At 39.6% G+C, this 26,402-nt stretch overlaps 1 protein-coding gene across 1 annotated transcript in view; it reads left to right on the top strand.

Annotated features, from left to right (window-relative positions):
• Nucleotides 1-26,402, top strand: part of SIMC1 (SUMO interacting motifs containing 1) — an 82,945-nt gene that overhangs the window by 53,778 nt on the left and 2,765 nt on the right. Inside the window, exons 6-9 of the mRNA XM_043598188.1 lie at nucleotides 7,290-7,442; nucleotides 9,575-9,703; nucleotides 20,967-21,123; nucleotides 21,229-21,313. Coding sequence (XP_043454123.1) covers nucleotides 7,290-7,442; nucleotides 9,575-9,703; nucleotides 20,967-21,123; nucleotides 21,229-21,313 — 524 coding nt within the window. The remainder of the gene's footprint in view (nucleotides 1-7,289; nucleotides 7,443-9,574; nucleotides 9,704-20,966; nucleotides 21,124-21,228; nucleotides 21,314-26,402) is intronic.

Raw genomic sequence — 26,402 nt, 5'->3', positions numbered from 1 at the left:
GCTTGAGATTCCCTCTCTGCCTCTTCACGTGCACACGCTTTCTCACTCGATCTCAATATAAATAAATAAAACCAAAAAAATATTATAGATGATCCTAGAGGCATCTGTGTGGCTCAGTTAAGCATCTAACTTCAGCTCAGGTCATGATCTCGTGGTTCGTGAGTTCGAGCCACGCATTGGGCTCTGTGCTGACAATGCAGAGCCTGCTTGGGATTCTCTGTCTCTCCCACTCTTTCTCTGCCCTCCCCCTGCTTGTACTGTGTCTCTCTCAAAAATAAATAAATAAACTTAAAAAAAAAAAAAAAAAGAACTACAGACAATTCTAAAAGAAAATCTCTCTGTACCAACCGTGTGTTGAGCACCACAGCCTTCATGGTTTTTGGTTTTTCTCAAGACCGTCAGACGTCCTTTGGTGTATTTCAGAATTGTCCAGACAGCCTCAGGAGATCTAGGGGAAAACCTTAACTTGCATAAAACTTTTCACAGCTTTTATAAACCTAGATTTATTTCCATCTCCCTGAGTACCTCAGGAGAACTCTCATTTGTCACTATTAGTTTCTAAAAAGTAATATAATAGGTCCTGAGGCTAACAAGAAGGTACAAGATGGTAGCAAGCATGTATTCTTTTTTTGTAGAATCAGGGCAAGTGGGAGCTTCTGGAAGCTTCAAGGCAGGGAACTACTGTATCCTTATATGAATGGGAGAAAATGTGATTTCTAGGGTGGCAATCTCAGGCTGGAATTTTCTTCCTGGAACTACAACTCGTGGGTTCTTTTGTTTTTTTTTAATTAAAAAAATTTTTGTGTGTGTGAGACAGAGTGAGTTTGGGGAGGGGCAGAGAGAGGAGACACAGAATCCAAAGCAGGCTCCAGGCTCTGAGCTGTCGGCACAGAGCCTGATGCATGGCTTGAACTCACACACAGTGAGATCATGACCTGAGCTGAAGTCGGATACCCAACCAACTGAAGCACCCGGCGCCCCCCATTTTTTTTTTAAGTTTATTTATTTTGAGAGAGACAGCACGAGTGGGGGAGGTACAGAGAGAGGGAGAGACAGAGAATCATAAGCAAGCTCCATGCTGTGTGCAGAGCCCAACATGAGGCTCGAACTCGTGAACTACAGGATCACAACTTGAGCAGCAATCAAGAGTCGGATGCTTAACCAACTGAGCTACCCGGGCACTCCAATCCTTACTTTTTTTTGGAAATGGTTTTCACCAAGCTAGTGTACCAGCATCCTTTTTTTTTTTTTTTTTTAACAGCATCATTGAAACTCTTCCACTCATATTTACATTCTCATATGTTCTTGTATGTTTGTTAAAAATAGTTTTCTAGGGGCGCCTGGGTGGCGCAGTCGTTAAGCGTCCGACTTCAGCCAGGTCACAATCTCACGGTCCGTGAGTTCGAGCCCCGCGTCAGGCTCTGGGCTGATGGCTCAGAGCCTGGAGCCTGTTTCTGATTCTGTGTCTCCCTCTCTCTCTGCCCCTCCCCCGTTCATGCTCTGTCTCTCTCTGTCCCAAAAAAAATAAATAAACGTTGAAAAAAAAATTTAAAAAAAAATAGTTTTCTACAGGCCAATATGGAATATTGACTGTTATAACTACTTTAATAAAAAAAAACAAAAAAGAGGAAGCTTCTTACTGTTTTAAGCATCAGTCAGCTTCCCCCCTTAGTTTGCATGCCCATTCCCATTTTCATAGATGTGGCATTTTCTGTAAAGTTTAAATGTTAATGATTATAGAATAGAAAATCAGTAAGTAGATCTACAAAGAGCACAGGATAGTGAAGTTAGGTAGTTTTCTGTTTTTTTAATGTTTTATTTTTTATTAGAGCGAGAGCATGGGCGGGAGAGGGGGACAGAGGATCCAAAGCAGGCTCTGTGCTGACAGCAGTGAGCCCAATGCAGGGCTTGAACTCACAAACCAAGATCATGACCTGACCCAAAGTTGGATGCTCAACTGACTGAGCCACCCAGGTACCCCAGCATAGTTGGGTTTTAAATAGAAAAATAACAATTTAGGGACACTAAAGATGGATCTTAGATTGAGGTTATGGTTACACAGATGTATATATCTATTTACCAAAACTCATCAAATAAAAATCTGTGTGCAATTTATTGTATATAAACTGTACCTCAAAGATGAGGGCTTTTTTTTTTTTTTTATTTTTTTTTTTTCAACGTTTATTTTTGGGACAGAGAGAGACAAAGCATGAACGGGGGAGGGGCAGAGAGAGAGGGAGACACAGAATCGGAAACAGGCTCCAGGCTCTGAGCCATCAGCCCAGAGCCCGACGCGGGGCTCGAACTCACGGACCGCGAGATCGTGACCTGGCTGAAGTCGGACGCTTAACCGACTGCGCCACCCAGGTGCCCCTAGGGCTTTTTTTTTTATTGAAGTACAGTTGACACACAATGTTTATCAGTTTCACATATGCAACATAGTGATTCAACATCTCTATATATTACGAAGTGTGGCCATCATCTGTCACCATACTACACTTTTATAATATCATTGACAATGTTCCCCATGCTGTACCTTTCATACCTGTGACTTATTCATTCTATAACTGGTAGCCTATAACCCCCCAGTCCCCTTCACCTATTTTACTCATCCTCCAAACCCCTGCCCTCTGGCAACCACCAGTTTGTTTTCTGTATTTATAAGTCTGTTTCTTTTGTTTGTTTTGTATTTTTACATTCCACAAATAAGTGAAATCATATAGAATTTGTCTTTTTCTGACTTACTTCATCTAGTGTAATATCTTCTTGGTCCATCCATGTTCTTATAAATGGCAAGATCTCACTCTTTCTCATGGCTGAGTAATATTCCTTTGTATGTATGTATGTATGTACATACATATATATATCACATCTTTTTCATCCATCCATCTATTGATGGACACTTAGGTTGCTTCCATGTCTTAGCTATTGTAAATAATACTGCAGTAAACATAGTAGTGCATCTGTCTTTTCAAATTAGTGTTTTCATTTCCTTTAAATACACACTAGTGGGATTAGTGGATCATATGTTTTTTTCTGTTATTAAATTTTTGATGAACTTCCATACTGTTTCCCCAGTGGTTGCACCAACTTACATTCCCAATAGTGCAGGAGGAGTCCCTTTTGTCCACATCCTTGCCAGCATTTGTTATTTCTTTTTTTTTTTTTTTTTAATTTTTTTTTTTCAACGTTTATTTATTTTTGGGACAGAGAGAGACAGAGCATGAACGGGGGAGGGGCAGAGAGAGAGGGAGACACAGAATCGGAAACAGGCTCCAGGCTCCGAGCCATCAGCCCAGAGCCTGACGCGGGGCTCGAACTCACGGACCGCGAGATCGTGACCTGGCTGAAGTCGGACGCTTAACCGACTGCGCCACCCAGGCGCCCCAGCATTTGTTATTTCTTGTCTCAAAGATATGAGGTTTTAAAAGTCAGTCTCTATATTACCCTGGTCTTACGGGGTTTTCTTTTCTTTTTTAACTGTGCATACAAAGAGTAAACTAGTTCTATAAGGTTTAAGAAATACACTAGTTCCCAGGTTCCCTCACCTGCATTTTTCTTTTCCACAGAGGTAGCTACTTTGCACTCTTTTAAGTGATTTTTTTAATATTTACCTCTGTATGGCTAAATAACATGTTTATGTTGCTAATTCTTGATTTTTCATTATTAGCTATTATCTATTGACCTTCCACATGAAATAAGAGTAGTTAACTCTTTTTCCTCCCTACCTCCTCCTGGGCACACACATGTTTCCCTGCCCCCATGCTATTAATTTATTTATATCATAATTTTGTTCAGATCAGTATTCAATGTTTCTATTGTTACGACGATGTATGCTAGTCAGAGTTGAGCCAAGTCCTAAATAAACTATGATTATTTTTCCTTTAATTCATACCTTTGTGTTTCCTTACAGTTAATAATTGCCTTATTTTTAGTTCCCCTGTATTCTTTTTGCATATTGGAAGTCAACCCCAAATTCTCTATTTGGTCTAAATCTCCCCTCGATGTTTATTTGCACTGGGTCGTCATATTCTTGAAGATCTGTGGTGGAACTGTTTGACCTCCTTCAATCTGGATTAGTTGTCCTTTTTGCCAGCTTTTATCCTAAATGTGAGAATTTCCTTTGTTTCCAAAAGTTGGATCTTTCCTTTATTTGTCCTGTGTCTTCTCTTTATTGGTTTACTCCCTCATTTGATGGCTCGGTCTCCAGTAGCTTCTTAGAAAGGGATGTGGAAAGTAAAATTTTGAGATGTTATATATCTGAAAATATTTTATCTTCCTGTATGTTGACTGATAACTGAGTATAGATATTTAGGTTAGCAATAACTTTTCTACAGAGTACTGCAGGAAATCTTCCATTGTCTTCCACATTTGCTGTTAAAAAGTCATAACTACCTTGATTACTGATTCTTTGTATATGCCCTAATTTTTTCCTCTGAAAGTTTTTAGAATCCTATTTTTTTGCCCAGTATGCTTGTTGTAGGTCTGTATTCATCGATTGTTCTGGGCCTTCAGTGTGCCATTTCAGTCTAGGAACATCCTTCATTCCTGGAAAAGAGTTTTTATCTCTGCTATCATGTTATTAATTTCCAAGGGCTCTTTTACTTTGTCTCGAAATGTTTCTTTTTTAAAATAATAAATATGGGACACCTGGGTGGCTCAGTGGGTTAGGTGTCCAACTCTTGGTTTTGGCTCAGGTCATGATCTCATAATTTCATGAATTTGAACCCTGCATCAGGCTCTGTGCTGACAGCACAGAACCTACTTGGGATTCTCTCTCTCTCTCTCTCTCTCTCTCTCTCTCTCTCTCTCTCTCTGTCTCTCTCTGTCTCTGTCTCTCCCTCTCCCTCTCCACCCACCCTCCCCTGCTCACACTATCTCTGTCTCTCTCAAAAATAAATAAACTTAAAAAAATTAAATTAATAAATAGTATTCTGTTCTTGTTTTCTTCTTTCATGGGTCTGTATTTTCTCATATCTTTGGTGACACTAATGATAGCCTTTGTTTTTGTTTTTTTAATATAATTTATTGTCAGGTTGCCTAATATACAGTATATACAGTGTGCTCTTGGTTTTGGGGGTAGATTCCCATGATTCATCGCTTACATACAACACCCAGTGCTCATCCTAACAAATGCCCTCCTCAATGCCCATCACCCCATTTCTCCTCTCCCCTGCCCTCCCCCATCAACCCTCAGTTCTCTGTATTTAAGAGTCTCTTATGGTTTGCCTCCTTCCCTCTCTGTAACTATTTTTTCCCCTTCCCCTCCCCCATGGTCTTCTGTTAAGTTTCTCAAGTTCCACATATGAGTGAAAACATGATATCTGTCTTTCTCTGACTGACTTATTTCGCTTAGCATAATACCCTCCAGTTCCATCCATGTTGCTGCAAATGGCCATATTTCATTCTTTCCCATTGCCAAATAGTATTCCATTGTGTATATAAACCACATCTTCTTTATCCATTCATTAGTTGATGGACATTTAGATAGCCTTCGTGTTTGTTTATTCTCTGTATAGTCTTATTTTCTCCCAAGTTGCTTTTTTAGGGGGAGGGGAGAGTTGGTTTTGGCTATTTTGGTGCTTATCTCTCTTATTAGAATATCTCCATAAGTGTGTAATAAACCTTGGTAGTCTGTGTTGTGACAGACTCAACAGCTGATGGAAGCTGAGTCCACGGGAGGACTCATCATTTCTACACTTCCCTGTTCTTAGAAAATACCTCGTCATGTCTTTAAGTCTTTCCTCTTGGGCTGGATGGGTTTTCCAGAGAAGACTTCCAGTTTCCCACATGAAGGGTAAAGACCGGGATGCCAGGTTTTTAGAAGACAAGTGTGGGAAAATAGCCAGGGTCTCTGCTCTCAGCATATGTTCACTTAGTGCTGCTGTTATGCTTTGATGCCCTTGCCTCCCAGCTGTGCCTGGTGTCCTCGTCCAGAGACCCTCTGTTTTATCTCTCCACGATGTTAACCTGCAGTGTAGGGTCTAAATTTCTCTTAAAGAGCTTACAAACCATCATATTCGTTTTCCCTTACGTCCTTTCATCCTCGCTTCAGAGAAAACTTGCACTGTCTTTTGCAGAGCTTATTGAGGATTCTTTTTCTTTTTTGGTAAATATGCTTACATAGGATTGCTCTTCTCTACTGCTAGTTTAGGATTCAGCTTTCTCAATCCTGCTAAGTCACTTAAAATCCATCCCTTTGCTAAAGTCATAGATTTAGATTAAAAATCATCCTGAAAGCATGATACACTTGCCTTATTTCATTAGTTAATCGGTTACCTTTGATTTTATAATCAGCATCTCGTAACTCACTCCCCAAATCAAAGGCTGAGACCTTGACGGTTACTTGCATCTAACCATATATCCATCCTCCATCACCTACTTCTGCACCTTCCTGCACCCAAAGTATCAGCATCTTGAATGTTTATCAATTCCTTTACTTTTTTATGTAGTTTTAGTTTATGTGTTCCTGTAAAGTATATGTTTTTATTTTAGTTCCTTCCTGCTATATATTAAAGGATATCATGCTATACATTATCTGTTGGGACTTTTATTTTCCACTTTATATTATAGAGTGTAAGATTTGTCCATAGTGTTACTTATCACTGTAGTTTATTTTCACTACTATGTAATATTCTATTTTGTGACTATACTTCATTTTCCTTCCATCTTCTAAAATTTCACTGTTGTCTCCCTTTTCTCTTCTCCCTTGTGGCTCTTTAAAAGAATTATTTAGTCTAATATTAGTGGGATTTTAGGAAGGAAGAATATTAGAAGTGTGTATTAAGTCCACCATTTTTACCTGGGTTACCTAAGTGATCATCAAAAGCAATTTTGACTGTATGAGAATATGAGATGTTTTTACCTTACTAACTTTAAGAGCCTACACCCTATAGAAAGTATGACTCCATTGCATATACTCTAAACCTTGTTTACTAGCATTAATGGATGACACCTAATCATAGAAAGCCAGCAAGGACCTCTTTGGTCATCAGGTCTAACTTTCCACCTGCTCAAGAGGCCATAGATAGTACTCTCTGACCTCAGAGGTGCCTTTCAATAATTAGAACTCACAAAAATGTCAGTATTTTAGTTAGCTCTTATAACCTTACTACAGTTAAATGTGGGCTTTCCATTAGACTTATTTAAATATTGAAAATCTCCAAAGAGCCCTCTTGGTTGCCTTTGGGGAAATCTTGGGCCTTGGAACCTAGGTTAAGGCTGCAGTTTTGATTATCATACCATAAGACAGAAGTTTAAGCTTTTTTTTTTCTTATTTTCCTCTACAGGGATGTTATCAAGTGGTTGGTCAAAGTAGTGACTGAAGACGGATTAACTCAACCCACAAATGGAAATCAAACCTCTTCAGGAACAGGAATCTTGAAGGCCACCAGTAGCTATCCTTCTCCCCAGCCTAACCTGACAAAGAACACCAATCAGCTGTAAGGGGCAGACAGAAGTTGTCTTTCCCAGGGCTACTGGGATTTATTGCTTTAGAGAACAGCACCTTTCCTAGAAGAAGTTTCCACAAAATTAGTTAGCTCTTACAACATAGACTGATTCTTACTAAAGACTATCTTAGTTTGACTGAAGGCTAAATTCTAATGCCGAAGCTCAACAAAAGCAGATGATTTCCCTCTTAGATAAATAGGACTTCACTAAGTGAACATAAATTCACAAAGCTGAAGTGAAACGACAGCTAGGGGATACTGACTTCCATCCCCTGGATTCCCAGAGACAGTACAGGGTTACAGCTACTCATTACTTCAGCTGTCCACCAACAAAAGAAGAGCAAGAATCATGGATACTGGGTGTTCCGGCAGCCTGTAGCCTTCAGGGACCTTCATGTCTCTCCTTCAGGCCGGGGAGAAGAGTAGCAGTTTAACCTGCAGGTTCCAACAGGTTATAACAGCCTGTTAGAACAGAACAGAGCCGTCCCCATCACCCCAGACCACACGGAAAAGACCCCATCACCTCAGACCACACTGAAAAGAGATTTCCTGGCATTTCTTTTATGGGATTGAGAGTGGTCTTGGCATTTTTTGAGAGAGGCCAGGATTTTAGATCCAGAGCCGTCATTGCACAAGTAACCTACTATTCCAAGTCAGTCATATTGTTAAAAGCCAGTCACGCTTGACATTTCAAATACGGCATTTGTGCCTAAATTCACAATGCTATTTTATAATCTGGTTGCATCGATCTGATTTACATATAAGGCCTATGGGTTTTATTTATTTATTTATTTATTTTTAATTTTTTTTAAAGTTTATTTATTTTTGAGACAGAGAGAGACAGAGCATGAACGGGGGAGGAGCAGAGAGAGGGGGAGACACAGAATCGGAAGCAGGCTCCAGGCTCTGAGCCGTCAGCCCAGAGCCCGACGCGGGGCTCGAACTCACGAACCGTGAGACCGTGACCTGAGCTGAAGTCGGACACTCAACCGACTGAGCCACCCAGGCGCCCCAAGGCCTATGGGTTTTAACTAAGAGACAATCTTGTATCTAAAAGGAGAATGTTTAGAACGATAAAGCATTTGCTTGACAGATTGGGGGAGGCACTAAAGTAGGGTTATCCTAGAACCCCAGTTATAGAGACCTAACAGAGAGGCAGACACTGTGCCTTCAGTGGAAGATAGTCTATATTATAATCTAAATTACTATGATTTATTATAAGTAAATAGGAGTAGAAATAAAAATAAGGCCCTCTAAAAGTCAGTTTATCATGATCTTAATAACAGTAAGCACTACCATCTACCATGAATGAGTGTGTATCTGCCAAATATCTTACACAGCCCTCACAACTTTATGAAATAGGTAGTATTATTTCCTCTTTTTAGAGATGAGAAGACTTGGGCTCAGAGCAGTTTAGTAATTTGTCAAAAGTTGAACAGCTTGTCATTGCAGAGCCAGAAACTGATGCCAAAGCCCCTGGGCCACCTATTGTGTGACTAGCTGCAGATTTTCTGAAAACAGCCCTTTCTTCCATCACAAATAATAATGCATGTTAGAAAAGACTGACTTCACGCCAGGCCCATCTTTCTGCGGGGTGGCCTACATTCTTTTGGTCACATCAGCCTGGCTATCTCCCACATTTAGGTCCGATGGGAGAGAGGGTCACGGTCCACCAGTTGAAGTTCTGAGACTGAACTTGGTAAAGGATAATTATAAGAGAACCAGTAACAGGAGAACTATATGATAAATATGTATTTTCTCCAATATCAAAGAAATTCAAATAATTGATAGTCATTCTGGACCTGTTTCTTCATCTGGAAAATAGAGAAGTTACAGGTTAGATGATCCTTAAAGTTCTCTAGATCCTATTTTCTATTCTTGAATTTAAAAGTAGCTTGCTTTTACAGCTCAACCACAGGTTCAGTGGTTCAGATAGCTGGCAGAAGGGATTCAGGTAGGTGAAATTTCTAAATAAAAGCATGCTGATGGCTCAGGTAGTTCTCCCTGACCTAGTAGGTGCTTTACAAGATCCTTTAGTACACTGGTGGGGGCCTTCTCCCAGCCAGCAGGGTGGCTCCTTGCCAGACGGTCCCACTCACTTGTGTTCTGTGTTCTGGACTCAGGATTGTGTGTCAGCTGCAAAGGATGCTGTCTATAGCCGTAGAGGTAGACAGGACCCCCACCTGCAGCTCCAATAAAATTGCTGAGATGATGTTTGGATTTGTGCTGGACATTCCTGAGAGGAGTCAGAGGTGAGTCTTACTTTTGTTTCTGTTTTATGTTCTGGGAACAGAATTTCAAAAGAAAATTCCAAACAGTAGTTAAATTGGGAAAGACGAGAAGGAGGGATAGTTTCTGTCTCGTTAGTCTTTTGAAATAAAGAGGTTCTCAACTGATTATTTGAAACTAAGGCAAAACCTCTTGAGAACAGGCAGGATGCCTTAAGTGGAGCCTGCAGTTTCTTACTTGATTCATTTGGCTGAGAACTTTACTCATCCCTCAAGGTTCAGCTGTTCTCTGATCCTCAACCATAGAGCCTGATATAAATATTCACTAAAGGCTTGGTGGATGAATGAAATAGGCATGTCCAATATTAGCGGAAGAAGAGGTGAGCCAAGAATGAAAACAGTTGGACCTGGAGAATAAGCCCAAACAGTAAGAATAAGGAACTCAATTTCTCTAAGCATGCATTAGTAAAGTGTTCCCTTAGAAGGAGATAAAGAAATAGAGTTCTTGGCAGGGACCAGTGATTCCTTCTTTAAACCAGTAATTTTAGAATCCAGAGGAAAAATAAATAAATGAATGAATATGAATTCATGAATAGTGGCTAGTGCAGGAAATAACTATGAGAGAGCCATTGAACAGTAGTGTCTCTTGGGTAAATTATCTCTATCAGAGCTCCATGTGTGACTTCTGATCCCCATCGCATAACTCCCAATTGGCAGGCGAGACTGTTCTTCTACAGTTCTGGTTCCTCTATTAGAAGAAAACGTCATATCAAATTGTACTGTAATAGAGATTTAATTAAAATACCCCAGTGAGATTAAGGAAACCATTTATTGAGTCCCTACAATGACATGTGTCATTGTCACATTAGCTATCTCATATTTTCACGTTTTCATACGGTATTCCTATTTAACAAATGAGAAAAATACTTAAAGTAGCGAAATCATTAGTCCACGGTTACACAGCTAATTGGATTCATAATACAAATTCAAACCCAGGACTTTTTGATCCCAAGTTCAGTGTTCAAAGGAAGCAATATGTTATAGTGGTCAGACCGAAGGAAGCGTACATAAATGCCATGCTCGGTCTATCGCTTTGTCGGAAGTATTTCATTTGCGTCCAACTCGCATGCCATTCATTCATATAAGCCTAGATTCTTATGAGAGATGGGAAATCTAAGGAATGGGTAACTGTAAACACATTTAGACCTAACGCTGACAAAAACAATTTAAATAAAGCCTGACCCTGTTCTAAAACTCAGAAGGGGCAAATTGGCAACTACTCAAATTATACTAGAAGATACTTTATATAGCCTTTACCTTGGTTTATTTAAATTCTTTAAAGTTTAGGCATAATTTACACACAATTAAATTATATAAACTGATTTGCATAAGTATTCCATGGATTTTGACAAATGCATAACCCATGTCACCTATCATTTTCCAGTGACTCACTGATAGTATGTAGAAATCTTGCTGCAACCTTGCTAAATTCACTTATTATATCTAATAAGAATATTTTTGTGGTTTTCTTAGGATTTTCTACATACACAACCATATTTTCTGCAAATAAAAGCAGTTTAACATCTTCCTCTCCAATCTGTATGCCTTTTGCTTCTTTTTCCTACCTTATTACATGGGCTAGCACCCCCAGTAGAATGTTGGAGAAGTGATCAGAGCAGATATCCTTGCCTTATTCCTAATCTTAGTGGGAAAACATTCAGTCTTTGACCAAGTATAATGTTAGCTATAGATGTTTCCTAGAGGTTGTCTGTTGGATTGAGGAAGCTTCTTTCTATTTTAGTTTCTATAGTGGAGTGTTTTTATGAAAACTAGGTATTGAAATTTGTGAAATATGTTTTCTGCATCTATTGAGATAATCGTAATTTTTCTCCTTTATCACATTGTGATGAATTATACTGATTAATTTCCTAATGTTAAACCAACCTTCCATTCCTGGAATAAAAAATCGTACTTGGTTGTGATATGTTACTCTTTTTGTGTATTGACAGATTCCATTTACTAATATTTTATTAAGGGCTTTTGCATCTGTGTTTACAAGGGATATTGAGCTGTAATTTTGTTTTCTAATAATGTTCACCCTCACTCATATTTAAAGAAATATAAACTAAAACTACGCTGAGGTGCCGTTTCTCACCTACCCAAATAGTAAGAATTTTGAAGTACAATAAATACATTCCAGTAGAGAGGTTTTGAGGGCACCTGGCTGGCTCTTAGTAGAGCATGTGACTCTTGATTTCAGGGTTGTGAATTCAAGCCCCATGTTGGATGTAGAGATAACTTAAACATAAAATCTTTAAAAAATAAAAATAAAAAAAAGAGAGAGAGAGGTTTGAGAAAACAGGTACTCATATGTTGCTGGTGGGAATGCAAAATGGGGCAGACCTGTTGGGAATTCTGAATTATCTAACAAAACTAAATGAACATTTGTCTCTTGACCCAGCAAGCTCACTTCTAGGAATTTGCCCTGAAGATACACTTCTAACAATATGAAAATACCATATGTAGGATTTTCACTACAGCATTGTTTATAATTGTAAAACATTAAAAACAACCTAAATGCCCATTCATAGTGCAGTGGTTGAATATCCATAGTACATCCACACAATGGAGTATTATGCAGTGGTAAAAAATAAATAAACAAACAAACAAACAAATAAATAAAGTAGGAGCAAATTTTATGAACTGATTTCCAAAATATATTATTGAATAAAAAAGGCAAAATATAAAGAGTATGCATAGTAAATATATGTATCTTTTTGTAAGAAAGGAGAAATTTTTAAATGTACATGATTATGATCCTTTGTCAAAAAAGGAACAAAGTTAAGAAAAATGGCAGACAAAAAATGGCAACTGGCAGACTAATCAAATTGCTTACATTGAGGGGATGGATGGCAATGGGCTGGAAGAGAAAAGGTACTAGGCCAGAGTGATAATGGTGATACTGGTGGTGATGGTGATGCTATAATACTTCTAAGTACAAACTTCTTCGTATATTATGACTTTTAGGCTTTGGGGGCTATTCTAATGTTTTATATACTCCAAAAAGGAAAATAAATCAACAAGAGAGTTGAAAGATAAATCAACAAAGGAGAGCCTAACATGGAATACAGACAAATTAATCTAATTGTGCTTTAAATAAATAACATAACCGGGGTGAGGGGAGGTGTATGAGGGGAGAGGTGTGAGGGAAAAACAAGCCCAAGTAACTTTTTTTTTCACTTTCTATTTTTAAATAATTATGGATTCACAGGAGGTTGCAAAAATTAATACAGAGAAGTCCTACGTACGCTTCACCCTGTTTTTTCCCCAGTGATTACATCTTACATAACTATAGTACAATATCACTAACAGGAAATCGACACTGGTGTAATCCACAGATCATATACAGATTTCACCCAATTTGCATGCACTCCTTTGTGTGCAGTGTGATCACATGTATAGATTCATAGATTCACGGAACTACCGGCACAATCCAGATATGCAGAACTATTCCATCTCCACAAGGATCCCTTTCCTTTTACAGCCACACCATCCATCTTCCCCAATCCCTGGCAACCACTGATCTGTCCAAGTAATTTAAAACACAGTATTTGGGGGGCGCCTGGGGGGCGCAGTCGGTTAAGCGTCCGACTTCAGCCAGGTCACGATCTCGCGGTCCGTGAGTTCGAGCCCCGCGTCAGGCTCTGGGCTGATGGCTCAGAGCCTGGAGCCTGTTTCCGATTCTGTGTCTCCCTCTCTCTCTGCCCCTCCCCCGTTCATGCTCTGTCTCTCTCTGTCCCAAAAATAAATAAACGTTGAAAAAAAAAAAATTAAAAAAAAAAAAAAACCACAGTATTTGGACTAAATATTCTCAGGCTAAAGAGAAAATGAAATGTAAATAAATATTGGAACTCTTTTTCACAGAGGTATTAAGTTAACAATTCAAAAATTATCTTATGTGTATTCTAGGATTAAACAAATAAATGTATTGTGGATAATGAGAGCCAAGTTTCTCACTGTCAGAGAAGAGAGTGACACATATGAAAAGGGGAAAGGATAGAAGGAACCCTGTGGTGCTGGATTGGAATTGGAGGCATCAATATGAACTTGTGGTTTCTAATAAATATGGAAAGATAAAGAAATAGATGTAGATGTGTGACAGTGCTCTGTGTGTGTGTGTGTGTGTGTATTCATTCATACATCTTTTTCCTACCTGTGCCCACTGAGAGAACATAAAAATAATTACACTTTAGTGGCAATAAGCTCACCTAGGACCCAGATCTTTGTTTCTAAATACCAATTTACCCTAAAAGGAACAAGAGTTCCTTGAAGGAAAGGATAATTCCACAGCCGAGGTAGGGAAAAGTACAAGATGAACCTGAAACATCTTGTGCCAGAAAGTAAGGAAATGTTCAGACTTGTCAAAAGACACACGAGCCAGCTTAAAGGGCTTCACTGACCGAATCTGGGATAATTTGGCATCAGAATAAATATTGACAGTAAAAGACTATAAAAACTATTAAATAAAATAAGAATCTATAATTCTAATACTGACAGGAAAGAAGAGAAAGGACTTTCTTCCTTACAGTTGAAAGCCAATTAATAAATATAAGAAGAAATGACGAATTGGGAAAAAAATGCCATTTGCAACCATCATGATAATAGTTTAGGTATAAATGGATATTAAAATGGTGAAAGTTTGTGGAGTACCAAGATATTTGCATAATCTTGAAGTGTATTGCCACAAGATATTAATTATAATAGGGAAAAAATAATAGTGGAGGCCCTACCTTAGTCACTAAGTGATCAAAGTTAATACCAACAATAAGGTAAGTTGGCATCATGTGCCTTTTGATATGATGCACTGAGAAAAACAAAACATAATTCTTGTAGTACTCTTGCCCCAAAACGCATAACCTCAGTCTAATTGTGGGAAAATAATCAGACAAATCCAAAATGAGAAACATTCTATGAAAAAAACGGACCTGCACTTTTAAAAAATGTCAGTGTCATGAAAGACAAAGTACAATAAAGGAACTAACTGTAAAAACAGACAATACAATGTGTAATCTCTGATTTTCTTTTGTTATAAATAGCATTAGGAGGACAATGAAAAAAATCTGACTAAAGTCTGTGGATAATATTATGTTAATTTCCTGATTTTGATCATTGTATTTGATTATCTAAGAGAATGTCCTTGTTTTTAGGAATTATACACTGAAGTATTTAGGGGTAAATGGGCATCATGTCTGCAGCTTACCCTCAAATAGTTAAGAGAAATAAATTGAAAATCAAAGACAGAAGGATAAAGAAGATGTGATAAGCATTTGGTGAAAAGCATTAACAGTATTTGGGAATTCTTTGTACTATTCTTGCAACTCTTCTGTGTGTCCAACAAAAGGTTAAAGGAAAAAAGGGTATGTTTATTGTAAATAGCATAGAGTCTGGCTTTTTGAGTCAGCTGACAATCCCTACCTTTTAATGGGAGTTATTTGTTCCATTTACATTTAATTGTTGGTTTTATATCTGTCATCTTGCTATTTGCTTCCTATTTGTCTCTTTCTCCTTTGTTCACTTTTACCTCCTTTTCTGCCTTCTTTCGGATTATTTTCGGTTATTCCATTTAGTCTTTCCTATTGGCTTTTAGCTTTTTTTAATTAAAATTTATTTTGGGGCACCTCGGTGGCGCAGTCAGTTAAGCATCTGACTTCTCGGCTCAGGTCATGATCCCCCAGTTCGTGAGTTCAAGCCCCGCCCGCATCAGGCTCTGTGCTGACATCTCAGACCTTGGAGCCTGCTTCGGATTCTGTGTCTCCTCTCTCTCTCTGCCCTCCCCCACTCACGCTCTGATCCTCTATCAAAAAATAAATAAACATCAAAAACATTTTTATTTTGACATCTATTTGCATTAGTTACAAGGAAGAATACAGAGAGATCCCATGTACTCTTTAACCAGTTTTCCCCAGTGATAACGTATCACAAAACCATAGTGCAGTATCACAACCAGAACATCTAGATTGGTGCAAGCCAACATACAGAACATTTTCATCACCACAGGGATTATTCATTTTGCCCTTTTATAGCCATATGCCCTTCCCTCCCACCCCTTCCCTTCTTAACCTCTGGCAACTAATCTGCTCTCCATTTTTACACTTTTGTCATTTCAAGAATATTTTATAAGTGGAATCATACAGTATATAACCTTTTGGGGTTGGCTTTTTACACTCAGCATAATTCTCTAGAGATTCATTCAGGTTATTGTATCAGTAGTTCATCCCTTTTTATTACTGAATCGTAGTCCATGGTGTGAGTGTATCTTGGATTTTCTTTAACCATTTACCCATTGAGGATATCTGTTGTTTAGTTTGGGACTATTATGAATAAAGCTGCTATAAATACTCGTATACAAATTCTCATGGGAACAGAAGTCTTCATATCTCTAGAATAAAGGAGTATATACAAAGTAGTATACAAAGGAGTATATACAAAGGAGTATAATGTTTGTATCATATGTCCGTGACATGTTTAGTTCAAGAAACTGCCAAACTCTTTCCCTGAGCAGCTATACTATTTTACATGCCCACCAACAATACATTTGTGATCCAGTTTATCTGCACCCCAGCCGGCATCTGGTGTTGCCACTGTTGTTGATGTTAGCCGTTCTGATAAGTCTGTGGTGGCGTCTCAGTGTGGTTTTCATTTCTCTAATAGCTAATGAGTGTGAACATCTTCTCATGTGCTTAGTATAACTTCTTTATTGAAATGTCTCTTTTCATTTTCTAAATGGATTGTTTGCTTTGTTACTGTTGAGTTTTGAGAATCTTTTTGTATCATAGATACTACTTTTTCGTCAAATCTGTGGTTTGCAAACATTTTCTCCCATTCTGTAGTTTCTCTTTTCAGCCACTAAACAAGGTCTTTCACAGACCAAAAGTTTTAAATATTGATAAAATACATTTTATCAACTTTCCTTCTATGGATACTTTTGTGCCAAAGATTCCTTGGGGTTGTCCATATAGATCTGTGTCAGTGTGTTATCTTGTATATAGGGACAGTTTTATTTCTTCCTGTCTAGAATCTTTATGCCTTTTATTTCCTTTTCTTGCCTTACTGCACTGGCTAGAACTTCCACAGCTATGTTGAATAGTCGTGGTAAAAGCAGACATCTTTGCCTTTGTTAATGACCCAGGGGAAAACATTCAGTTCATTAGTTAATTATTTATTAAAATATAAGTTCACCATGAATTATGATGCAAGCTGTGGGGGGGTTTTGTAGATGTTCATTAACAAGTTGAAGAAGTTCCCTTTTACTCCTAGTTTTCATCGTGAGTGGTTATTGAATTTTATCAAATACTTTTCAGCAAATTATTTTTAATAATTGCCCTTAGAATTAGAATATGCATCCTTAACTTACTGTAGTCTGCCTTGAATTAATATTATGTCACTTAACACGTGATGTAAGAATCTTAAAAACTTGTATTTCCGTTTACCCTGCTCTCATCCTTTGTGCTTTACTGTCATACACTTTTACTTTTACATAGGTATAAACTCCAGAATGAAGTCACATTTTTGTTTTAAACACTTAGTTGCTTTTAAAACAAATTTAAGAGATGATGTGGGATGGGGCGCCTGGGTGGCTCAGTTGGATGAGCGTCCAGCTTCGGCTCAGGTCATGATCTCACGGTCTGGTCTGTGAGTTCCAGCTCAGAGTGCTAACAGATCAGAGCCTGGAGCCTGCTTCGGATTCTGTGTCCCCCACCCTCTCTCTGCCCCTTCCCCTTCCTCCCTCTCCCTTTCTGTCTCTCTCTCTCTCTCAGAAATAAATAAAACATTTTAAAAGAGAGAGAGAGTGGGGCACCTGGGTGGCTCGGTCGGTTAAACGTCTGACTTCGGCGCAGGTCATGATCTCACAGTTCATGAGTTCGAGCCCCGCGTCAGGCTCTGTGCTGACAGCTCAGAGCCTGGAATCTGCTTTGGATTCTGTGCTTCCCTCTCTCTCTCTCTGTTCCTCTCCTGCTCACGCGTTCTCTCTCTCTCTTTTAATGTTTATTTATTTTTGAGAGAGAGAGAGGATGTGGGAAGGGTCTTTCATATTCACCCTCCATGATATTGTGATTTATAATAAGAAATATATATAATTGGTCTTCATCCCATTTTTGGCACAGAGCTAAAACCCTTGGAATTTCCTAAGTGAGGAGAGCTAAAGGTGCCTTTTATTATGTTAATGAAGTCACTTTTGGAATATCCCTAGGGGAGGTATGGGAGCTGGTTGTTAGGAGAACCAACTGTGTCCCAACCCCCAACCCCCTACCTCCACCTTCCTACGGGATGGGGAGAGGGGCTGGGGATGGAGTTTAATCACAAATAGTCAATGATTTAATCCGTCCTGTCTATCTAATGAAGCCTCTATAAAAAAACCAAAAGGACAGGGCTCAGAAAGCTTACAGGATAGTGAACACAGGGAGATACCAGGAGAATAACAGCCTCAGAGAGCTTGGAAGCTTTTCACCTCTCCCCATACCTTGCCCTGTGCATATCTTCCATCTGGCTGTTCCTGAGTTACATCCCTTTATAAGAAACTGGTAAACTAGTAAGTAAAATCTTTTTCTGAGTTTTGTGAGCCATTCTAGCAAATTGATTGAACCTGAGGAAGGAGACCTAGGAACTTCTCATCCACAGCCAGTCATCCAGAAGCACAGATGACAAACTGGATGTGAGGGTGGCATCTGAAGTAAGGGTGGAGGGAGTCTCATAGGATCCATAACCTGTGGGATCTGATGCTATCTTCACGCCAGAATTGAGTTAACTGCTTGTAGTGTCAGAAAAAATATATACATCAGACCCACATCGTTACCATTTCTGGTATTCTTTCTTGAAGATCCAAGTTCCATTTGGTGTCATTTCTTATCTACCAAAAGAATTTACTTTTTAAAGTATTCTTGTAGTGCAGGTCTACTTATAATAAATTCTCTCAGCTTTTATCTGGAAATGTTTTTATGTCACCTTCATTTATGAGTGGTGTTTTTACTTGATGTAAATTCTAGGTTGATAGGTAATTTTTCTTCATTTATTTTAAAGTTGTTCCATTTTCTCTTGGTTGGCTAATGAGAAGTTCTTAGAACATCTTACTGCAGTTCCCCTATATGTCATGTGTCTTTTTCTCTGACTGCTTTATTTTTTTTTTCCAGCGATTTGATTATGATACCTAGGTGTGGTTTCCTTTACATTTATCCTGCTTGGGGTTCAGTGAGCTTCTTAAATCTGTGAGTTGATGTTTTTCATCAAATTCTGTAACATTTTGGCCAGGATTTTTTTGCCCCAAACCCTCAACTTATTCTGGGGATTCAAGTGCATATATGGATTGCTTGACACAGTTTCACAGATCACTGAGATTCTGGTGTTTTCTGTTGGTGTTGTTTTGCCTTGTTGTGTCTTGACTCTTTTTTTCTATTTCAGTTTGGATAGGCTCCAAGATTCCCAATCATTTCTTTCACAGTGCCCAATTTGCTGTTAAGCCTAAGCAGTGGTGTCTTTTTTTCCATTTCAGATATTATATTTTTCAGATCTGGTGTTTCCATTTGATTCATTTTTATGGTTTCCATTTCTCTTTGCTAGTAGTCCCCACCTACCTAGTCACTCATTAGGTACATCTTGTTTTTGAAATTCAAATTTGAATTGCTATAGATCATTGTACCTCCATTTCCTACTCTGGCCAATGCATGAAAATGATCTTTTTGTCCTTTGTGTATCTCTGAGTTTGCCACCTGTGGATTATAAAACCAGGACAACCGCGAGCCCTGGAAACAAAGTTAGAAGAGAAAATACAGTTTGAAGTAAAAGGTTATTGAATAGGAAAACTGTCTTGTGAAAGAAATAGGGCAAATACACAGTACAGATTGGACTTTAAAAAGAATTTGGGAACTATCTTGCATATGTAATCATTTGGAGTTCCTTATATCAAGAAAATGTGTCAGAGAAAATACACAATGATTTTCAAATCATTAAAGAGATAAAATGGATAGTCACAAATTATTGTTGACTTTTTAAACTTTTGAATAGTAAGAAGCAAAGGTTAAAAATATTCATTTTGCTTTCATACAAGTAATATATGTGCCTGACGCAAAAGCAAAGGGAAAGGGAAAAAAGAAGATTAAAATAATAAACTCTTTGTGCTTTATCCTTTTTATAAATGGCAGTGGCACGAAGAACCCCCTACTTTTCCAGATGTTGCAAAACTACAAAGGGCAAGATGTTACAGGAGAAAGAGCTCTTGGATCAGGGCTACCCGTGTTCCTTACAGCTGCACCTCCTTATGTGCTCATGAGCTGTCTGCTCCCCGGAACTGCTGTGACCGGCAGACCTGACAAGGACTGACAAACCTTTAGGAAAACACCTTGGAGCAGATGCATCTGAGATTTATACCATTCTTCTAGAAGCTGACATTGCTTTCAGAACAATGAGCTTGATTCACCTTCCTGAAGCACAGGAAGTTTTGTCATTTTGTAGCCCTCCCTCTCTGAGACTTTGAATATTCTGGAGCCCACCCTTGCTGGTCGAGCCCTGCACTGGGTAGAGTGACAGAGTCAAGGGCAAGAGCCCTCTGGGACTCTCAAGTCCTGGACTTGAAATTTAAGAGGCTACACTGCCCACAGCTGTGTATTTTTTACTTTATTCGTTTTGTCCAGGTTTCTCCTCTCTGGAGAAAGTCCTCCTGCCTTGAGTCTTCTTTGCTCTTCCTGGACCACTGTCCCATGCCTCCTCCTCCATTAGAAGGCCACTCGGAGTCCCCTGACCAAACGTACTCTCTCCTGTTTGTGTGTCTGGAGCACCGCAGGCAGCTCACGTACACATGCACTTGCCCCGCGCTATATTTGAGTTCCCGTCGCGTACCGTCCACCCTTGTTCAACAGTCAGCTTTTGGAGAGAAATACCTTCTTTTATTTACCTTGATGTTCTTTGCTGGGCCAAACAGTACCTGGCACACTGTGGACACTCGGAAATATTTATCTCATATGAATTCTCTTACAGTATGAAGTTACCCTTTTTCATTTGTCCTCAACTTATCTTTTCCAAATGTCAAAGACTTTTCCCTCTTTCTGGCAGTGGTTAATTCATGAACAAATCCCCCTCTGCCCTGTCCACAAGCTTTGTGATTTTGTAGGCCCCTGTCGTATTCCTTCTTAGCCGTCTCTGCTTCAGGACAAACATTAGCACTTTCAGGGGGAATTGTGGTATGTGTTCCTTGAAGTGATAGTTGTGATGGTTAACCTTTCTGTTCTCCACACAGAGAGATGTTCTTCACTACGATGGAGAGCCACCTTCTGCGCTGCAAAGTGTTAGAAATCATATTCCTTCACAGCTGCGAGACTCCCACCCGCCTGCCCTTGTCTCTGGCCCAGGCCCTCTACTTTCTGAACAATTCCACATCACTGCTCAAGTGCCAGGTACGTGCTTCCCTGCTTTGGTCAGGCCTAGAACACCTTCCCCCCAACCCTTGAGCTTCTAATTGAGGAAGGCATCTCCTACCACCTGCTTTTACTTCTCTGCAGTCGGATAAAACCCAGTGGCAGACGTGGGATGAACTGGTTGAGCATCTGCAGTTTCTGTTATCCAGTTATCAACATGTTTTAAGAGGTAAGGAGCACTTGTTCACAAATAAGATGGTGTAGGAGCCTCACAATGGTCATTATTATGAATTGAAGTTAATAGGTGACTCTAATTTGTTAGCCTAAGTAAAGCATTGTGCCTTGGTTGTAACTATAAGGAAGAAGGAATGACATCGTTGGAATCACCGCTGTGAGTCAAAAGAATTCACATATTTTTGTAATGGCAGATAATCCAGTGGCCATTGCAGTTGTTAGGTTGTATAGGTAAGCAGATGTCATTATAACATGAGAAATGTTTCGGAATGATCTGATTAGCCCTGGCATCTTACCCTAGCCTGTCACTGCAAAGTCTTTGTTGAGTCATTTGCTCCTTGACTGCGGACATTGAAAGCATCTGTCAGTATGATGCAAATCCAGAGCAAATCAGTGGCAAGCTAAAAGCATACATCTTGCAGAAATTGTTAAGACACTCTAAAGTCTGCGAACATAGGTTTGCTCAAGGCCCTGGCAAAGCCAGTGATCAATGAGGATCCAGGAGAGTCAGACTAATTAACGCTCAAGAGGCAAATATCAACAAGGAAAATAATTAATAGCTCCTTCGAATGAGAATGATTTTATTGGCCAAAGACTAATAAGGCCCTTGGGAAAACTGATATCATTAATTCCAAAAGGAAAGATAGTAACTTTTTAGAGGAGAAAGCACATTTTTTTAAAATTTTTTTTAATGTTTATTTATTTTTGACAGAGAGAGAGAGAGACAGAGAGACAGAGCATGAACAGGGGAGGGACAGAGACAGAGGGAGACACAGAATCCGAAGCAGGCTCCAGGCTCCAAGCTGTCAGCACAGAGCCCGACGCGGGGCTCAAACTCACAGACGGCGAGATCGTGACCTGAGCCGAAGTCGGACGCTCAACCGACTGAGCCACCCAGGCACCCCAAGAAAACACATTTCTTAATATGATGCCCTGAGAAGAACACCTCATCACTTATGAAGTGTTCTTGCCAAAAATCCATGACCTGAGTCTAATCACATGGAAGCACCAGACAAACTCACACTGAGGGACCTTTTATAAAATAATTGGCTTATACTCCTTAAAAATGCCAATGTCTTGGGGCACCTGGGTAGTTCAGCAGGTTGAGCATCCAACTCTTGATTTCAGCTAATGTCATGATCCCAGGGTCATAGGATTGAGCCCCTCTGTGCTGAGCATGGAGCCTGCTTAAGATTCTCTTGCTCTCTCTCTCTCTGTCTGCCCCTCTCCATCTCTCCCCGACTCATACTTTCTCTCTCTCTCTAAAATTAAAAAATTAAATAAATAAATAAAGTGCCAATGTCTTAAAAACAAAGACCAAGAAACTTCCAGATTAGAAACTAATCCAGATTAATACTAAATGCAAAGCATGATCCTGGATTGGATCCTCAACAAGGAAAAAAGAAGCTATAAAGTACATTATTGGGACAATTGGTGAAATGTAAATAGATTATGTAATAACATTATATTAATATTAAACTTCCTATTTTTGATAATGATCCTGGCTTATGAAAGTAAATGTCCTAGGTCTTAGGAAATCCAGACTGAAGTACTGAAGGGTAGAAATGCATAATGTTCAACTTATTCTCAAACAGGAGGGAAAGTATATATTCATATGTAAATATACACAAATATATAAATTTACATGTAATACAAATTTTATATTTACTTGCCATGATCATGTTGAGATTGATCTTAGCTCAGTAATGGCACTTGGGAAGGTACAATTAGTCCTTATACCCTCTCGGGCCTGGAACTGAGGAAACTGTTGTAGAGAAATAAAAAAAACGGCACTGAATTTAAGACAGAAGGTCTGGATTTGAATCCCAACTCCGCTACTTACTCTGCTAACTTTATGTCTCTAGACCTCATTTTCTTCCTTCTATGGAATGGGGATGGTAATATATAACTTTTCAACACTGATTGTTAATAGGTGTGAGAAAAAATACTAAGCCCACAGTCAATGTTCGTTGACTCTCAGCCTGTTTGCCCAGCCAGGAGCAGGCTGCAAGGTCTTTTGTGTTTCAGGCTCTTGTAACTGAAACTTAAAAGTGCATTGTTAAGGCCTTGACATTTGTACTTGTGTAGTTTGTGCATTATTGAGCACCTCAAAGAAAGGTGCATGTCCTTCTCAGGACAAAGCCCCAAAGGCAAATTCCATGTGTACTTAGCCTCATCAAGGTTTACATAATTGTTCTTTTGGAGATCAAGCAGAAAGTTTAATATTAAAGCAGCTTGGGTTGATTTCAAGTTCACCTTTAACATGCTTGTTCACTTCTGTTCTGCTTCTCAGGGAACACAGCTAGGCCTTGGGCAATAGTGACTTAAGATGGACATGGGATCCATTTTGTTAGGTTTGTTTTTTTTTGTTTTTTTGTTTTTTTGTTTTAATTTTAGTTAGTTTACATACAGTGCAATTTTGGTTTCAGGAGTAGAATTCAGTGCTGCATCACTTACATACAACACCCAGTGCTCATCACAAGTGCCCTCCTTAGTACCCATCACCCCTCTAGCCCATCTCCCATCCAAGGAATCTATTTTCATTACAGAATATTCTTCTGCTTCTAAGAAAGGAGAGGAAAGCCTTAGACCAGTGTATATTGGCCAAAAATAAATGGAGTATTCCAGGGCTATTTTATCCTTAACATTCTTTCCACTTTCTTTGGAGACCAAGAGTTAAGGAGAAAAAAATATTTAGAACCAATAGTTTAGAAACAATGTTCTCCAAAGAAGACAGCTAAATGGTACCCTGAAATGTTCGGTATCATTGTCGGGAGGCTTTTTCCTGTGAGGGCTCCTTAATCATCTCTGCCCTCTGCAAGTGTCGGAGGACGATGTTGAGGGCATTTTGGGTCAGCCTGAGCTGTCCAGCTCCACGGATAGGAGAAGAAGGGAAGAGGTTGGGGAGCTTGCCCCTTGTTTAGGGGAACATCTTAGCATGGGAGAAGAAAAGAAGGAAGACTAGTAAATTCACACAGACTGGCTTATATAATCCAATAACCTGGTAAAGAAGAGTATCATCCCCTTTTTATAGATGGGGAAACAAAGGCTGAGAGAAAATTAAGGTGCAGAGCCAGGATTCAAAGGTCTGTCGCCCAGTCTGTGTGCAGTGAAAACACACTGGAAGGAATTATTATTCTATGAAATCACTGGGTGAGATTAGAAGGTGAGATTCTAAGGAATTTCCAGCCCCCATTTTCTCAACTGTCTGTACATAGTTAAATTACTTTTGTACAAACCCTTGACCTTGGGGAGAAGTATATCCTGAAGCCCCACACTTTGTAAATATTTCAAGGCAGAGCAGCCCCACTGAGATGCTGGTCTGCCAGATGAGCTCACATTGTCTGGCTAAGAGAACCAGTCCCACCACACCCCCACTTCCATAGCCATGCAGCTCAAGTTTGAGCCTCAGCACAATTACAACTTGCTTTATGCCATGAGTTTTCCTGACACTTGTGAATAGTTTATACCTCTTATTTTGAAGCTAGGAATGCTAGGAATTTAAACATACAGTATTTAAAGGAAGAAAAACACATGCTTTTCTGAATTCCACTTGGCTGGACAGGTTAGCAGGATGGCCCGCAGAAGTCAGATCCCAGTTCATTCTGAGGAGAGAGACACATACAGCCTTCCCACAAGGAGCCCTGTCCAAAGAGGGGAGAAAAGCAGATGCAGGCAAGATCAGTTCAATTCATATATTCATGCAGGCAACAGATATTTACGAAATGCCTCCTGTGTGCCTGGCTCATTGGGAATACTTCAGTGAATAAGACCGACATGGCCTTTGCCCTCACAGAGCTTACTGTCTAGTGAAAAGATTTGATCCTACGCAAATATTCACACAAGTAACATAATTACAATTAACATAAGTGCTCTGAAGGAAAAGAGAAGTACATAAAATAGGAGGACGTAATCTATTTTTGGAGGGACCCACAAAGGCTTCCCTGAAGAAGTGATACTTCAGCTGAGATAAGAAGTACTGGTGTTAGCAGGCAAATAAGGCAAAGTTTTCCAGAAAAAAAAAAATAGCACATCTAAGGGCCCTGAGGCAAGAGGTTGCTTAGTGAGTCCAAGGAACACAGAACACACTAGTAAGACTGGAATGTAGAGGGGCGCCTGGGTGGCTCAGTCGGTTAAGCGTCTGACTTCGGCTCGGGTCATGATCTCGCGGTTGGTGAGTTCAAGCCCCGCATCGGGCTCTGTGCTGCCAGCTCGGAGCCTGGAGCCTGTTTCAGATTCTGTGTCTCCCTCTCTCTCTCTGACCCTCCCCCGTTCATGCTCTGTCTCTCTCTGTCTGAAAAATAAACGTTAAAAAAAAAAAAAAAAAAAGACTGGAATGTAGAGAGCCAGGGGAGAATAGCACGAGATGAGACTAGGGTGGTAGAGAGGGCACAAAGGGCCTTCTGGGCCATGCTAAGGAATGTCAGCTGATTCCAAGAGTGAAGAGAAGCCATCAAAGTGGTTTTGCATAAGATTGTTCCGCCTGATGTGTGGCAAGTAGTTTGGTGGAGGACCAGGCAGGTCCCGGAAGGGGTCATGGTGGCGAGGACGTGGGTGGTACAGCAGGGAAGGCAGTGGATGGAACAGAAGCACTTTGAAGATCCGTTTGACAGGGCTTGGGTGACTGAGTCTGAAGGCTGACTCCAGGGTTCTGCCATTACTGACATGGAGATAAATGGAGAAAGATCTGTAAAGAAGATAAAAAGCTCAGTGTGACTGTTAGGTTGGAGATTCCTGTAGTGATGGCGATAATGAGGGTGAGGAGGAGGAGGATGATAAAATAATAATAGTTAACCCTAGTAACCTGATCCAGGAACAAATAATAATCTTGAGTAAGGTATTGTGCTGAACCCATTACATAAATCACCTCACACAGTAATCCCAGCAGCCTCTGATGTAAGACTTACTAAAGCATGCTTACTGAAGCATAAAATCCAAGGCCTTTGCCAACTGGACCAGAATGGCCGAAGTCCACTGGCTGAGAGCTCCTCCCCCTTGGACAGTGTTTGGATGGAAACAGCTAACCTTTGCTTCTTTGAATGTGCTGTATTACCTTAATGAACTCCAAACTCTTCTTCCCACCC

This window comes from Prionailurus bengalensis, chromosome A1 (assembly GCF_016509475.1).
Source record: "Prionailurus bengalensis isolate Pbe53 chromosome A1, Fcat_Pben_1.1_paternal_pri, whole genome shotgun sequence".
Taxonomy (NCBI): domain Eukaryota; kingdom Metazoa; phylum Chordata; class Mammalia; order Carnivora; family Felidae; genus Prionailurus; species Prionailurus bengalensis.
The sequence above is the reverse complement of the archived record's forward strand: the minus strand, read 5'-3'. Positions and strand labels throughout refer to the sequence as shown.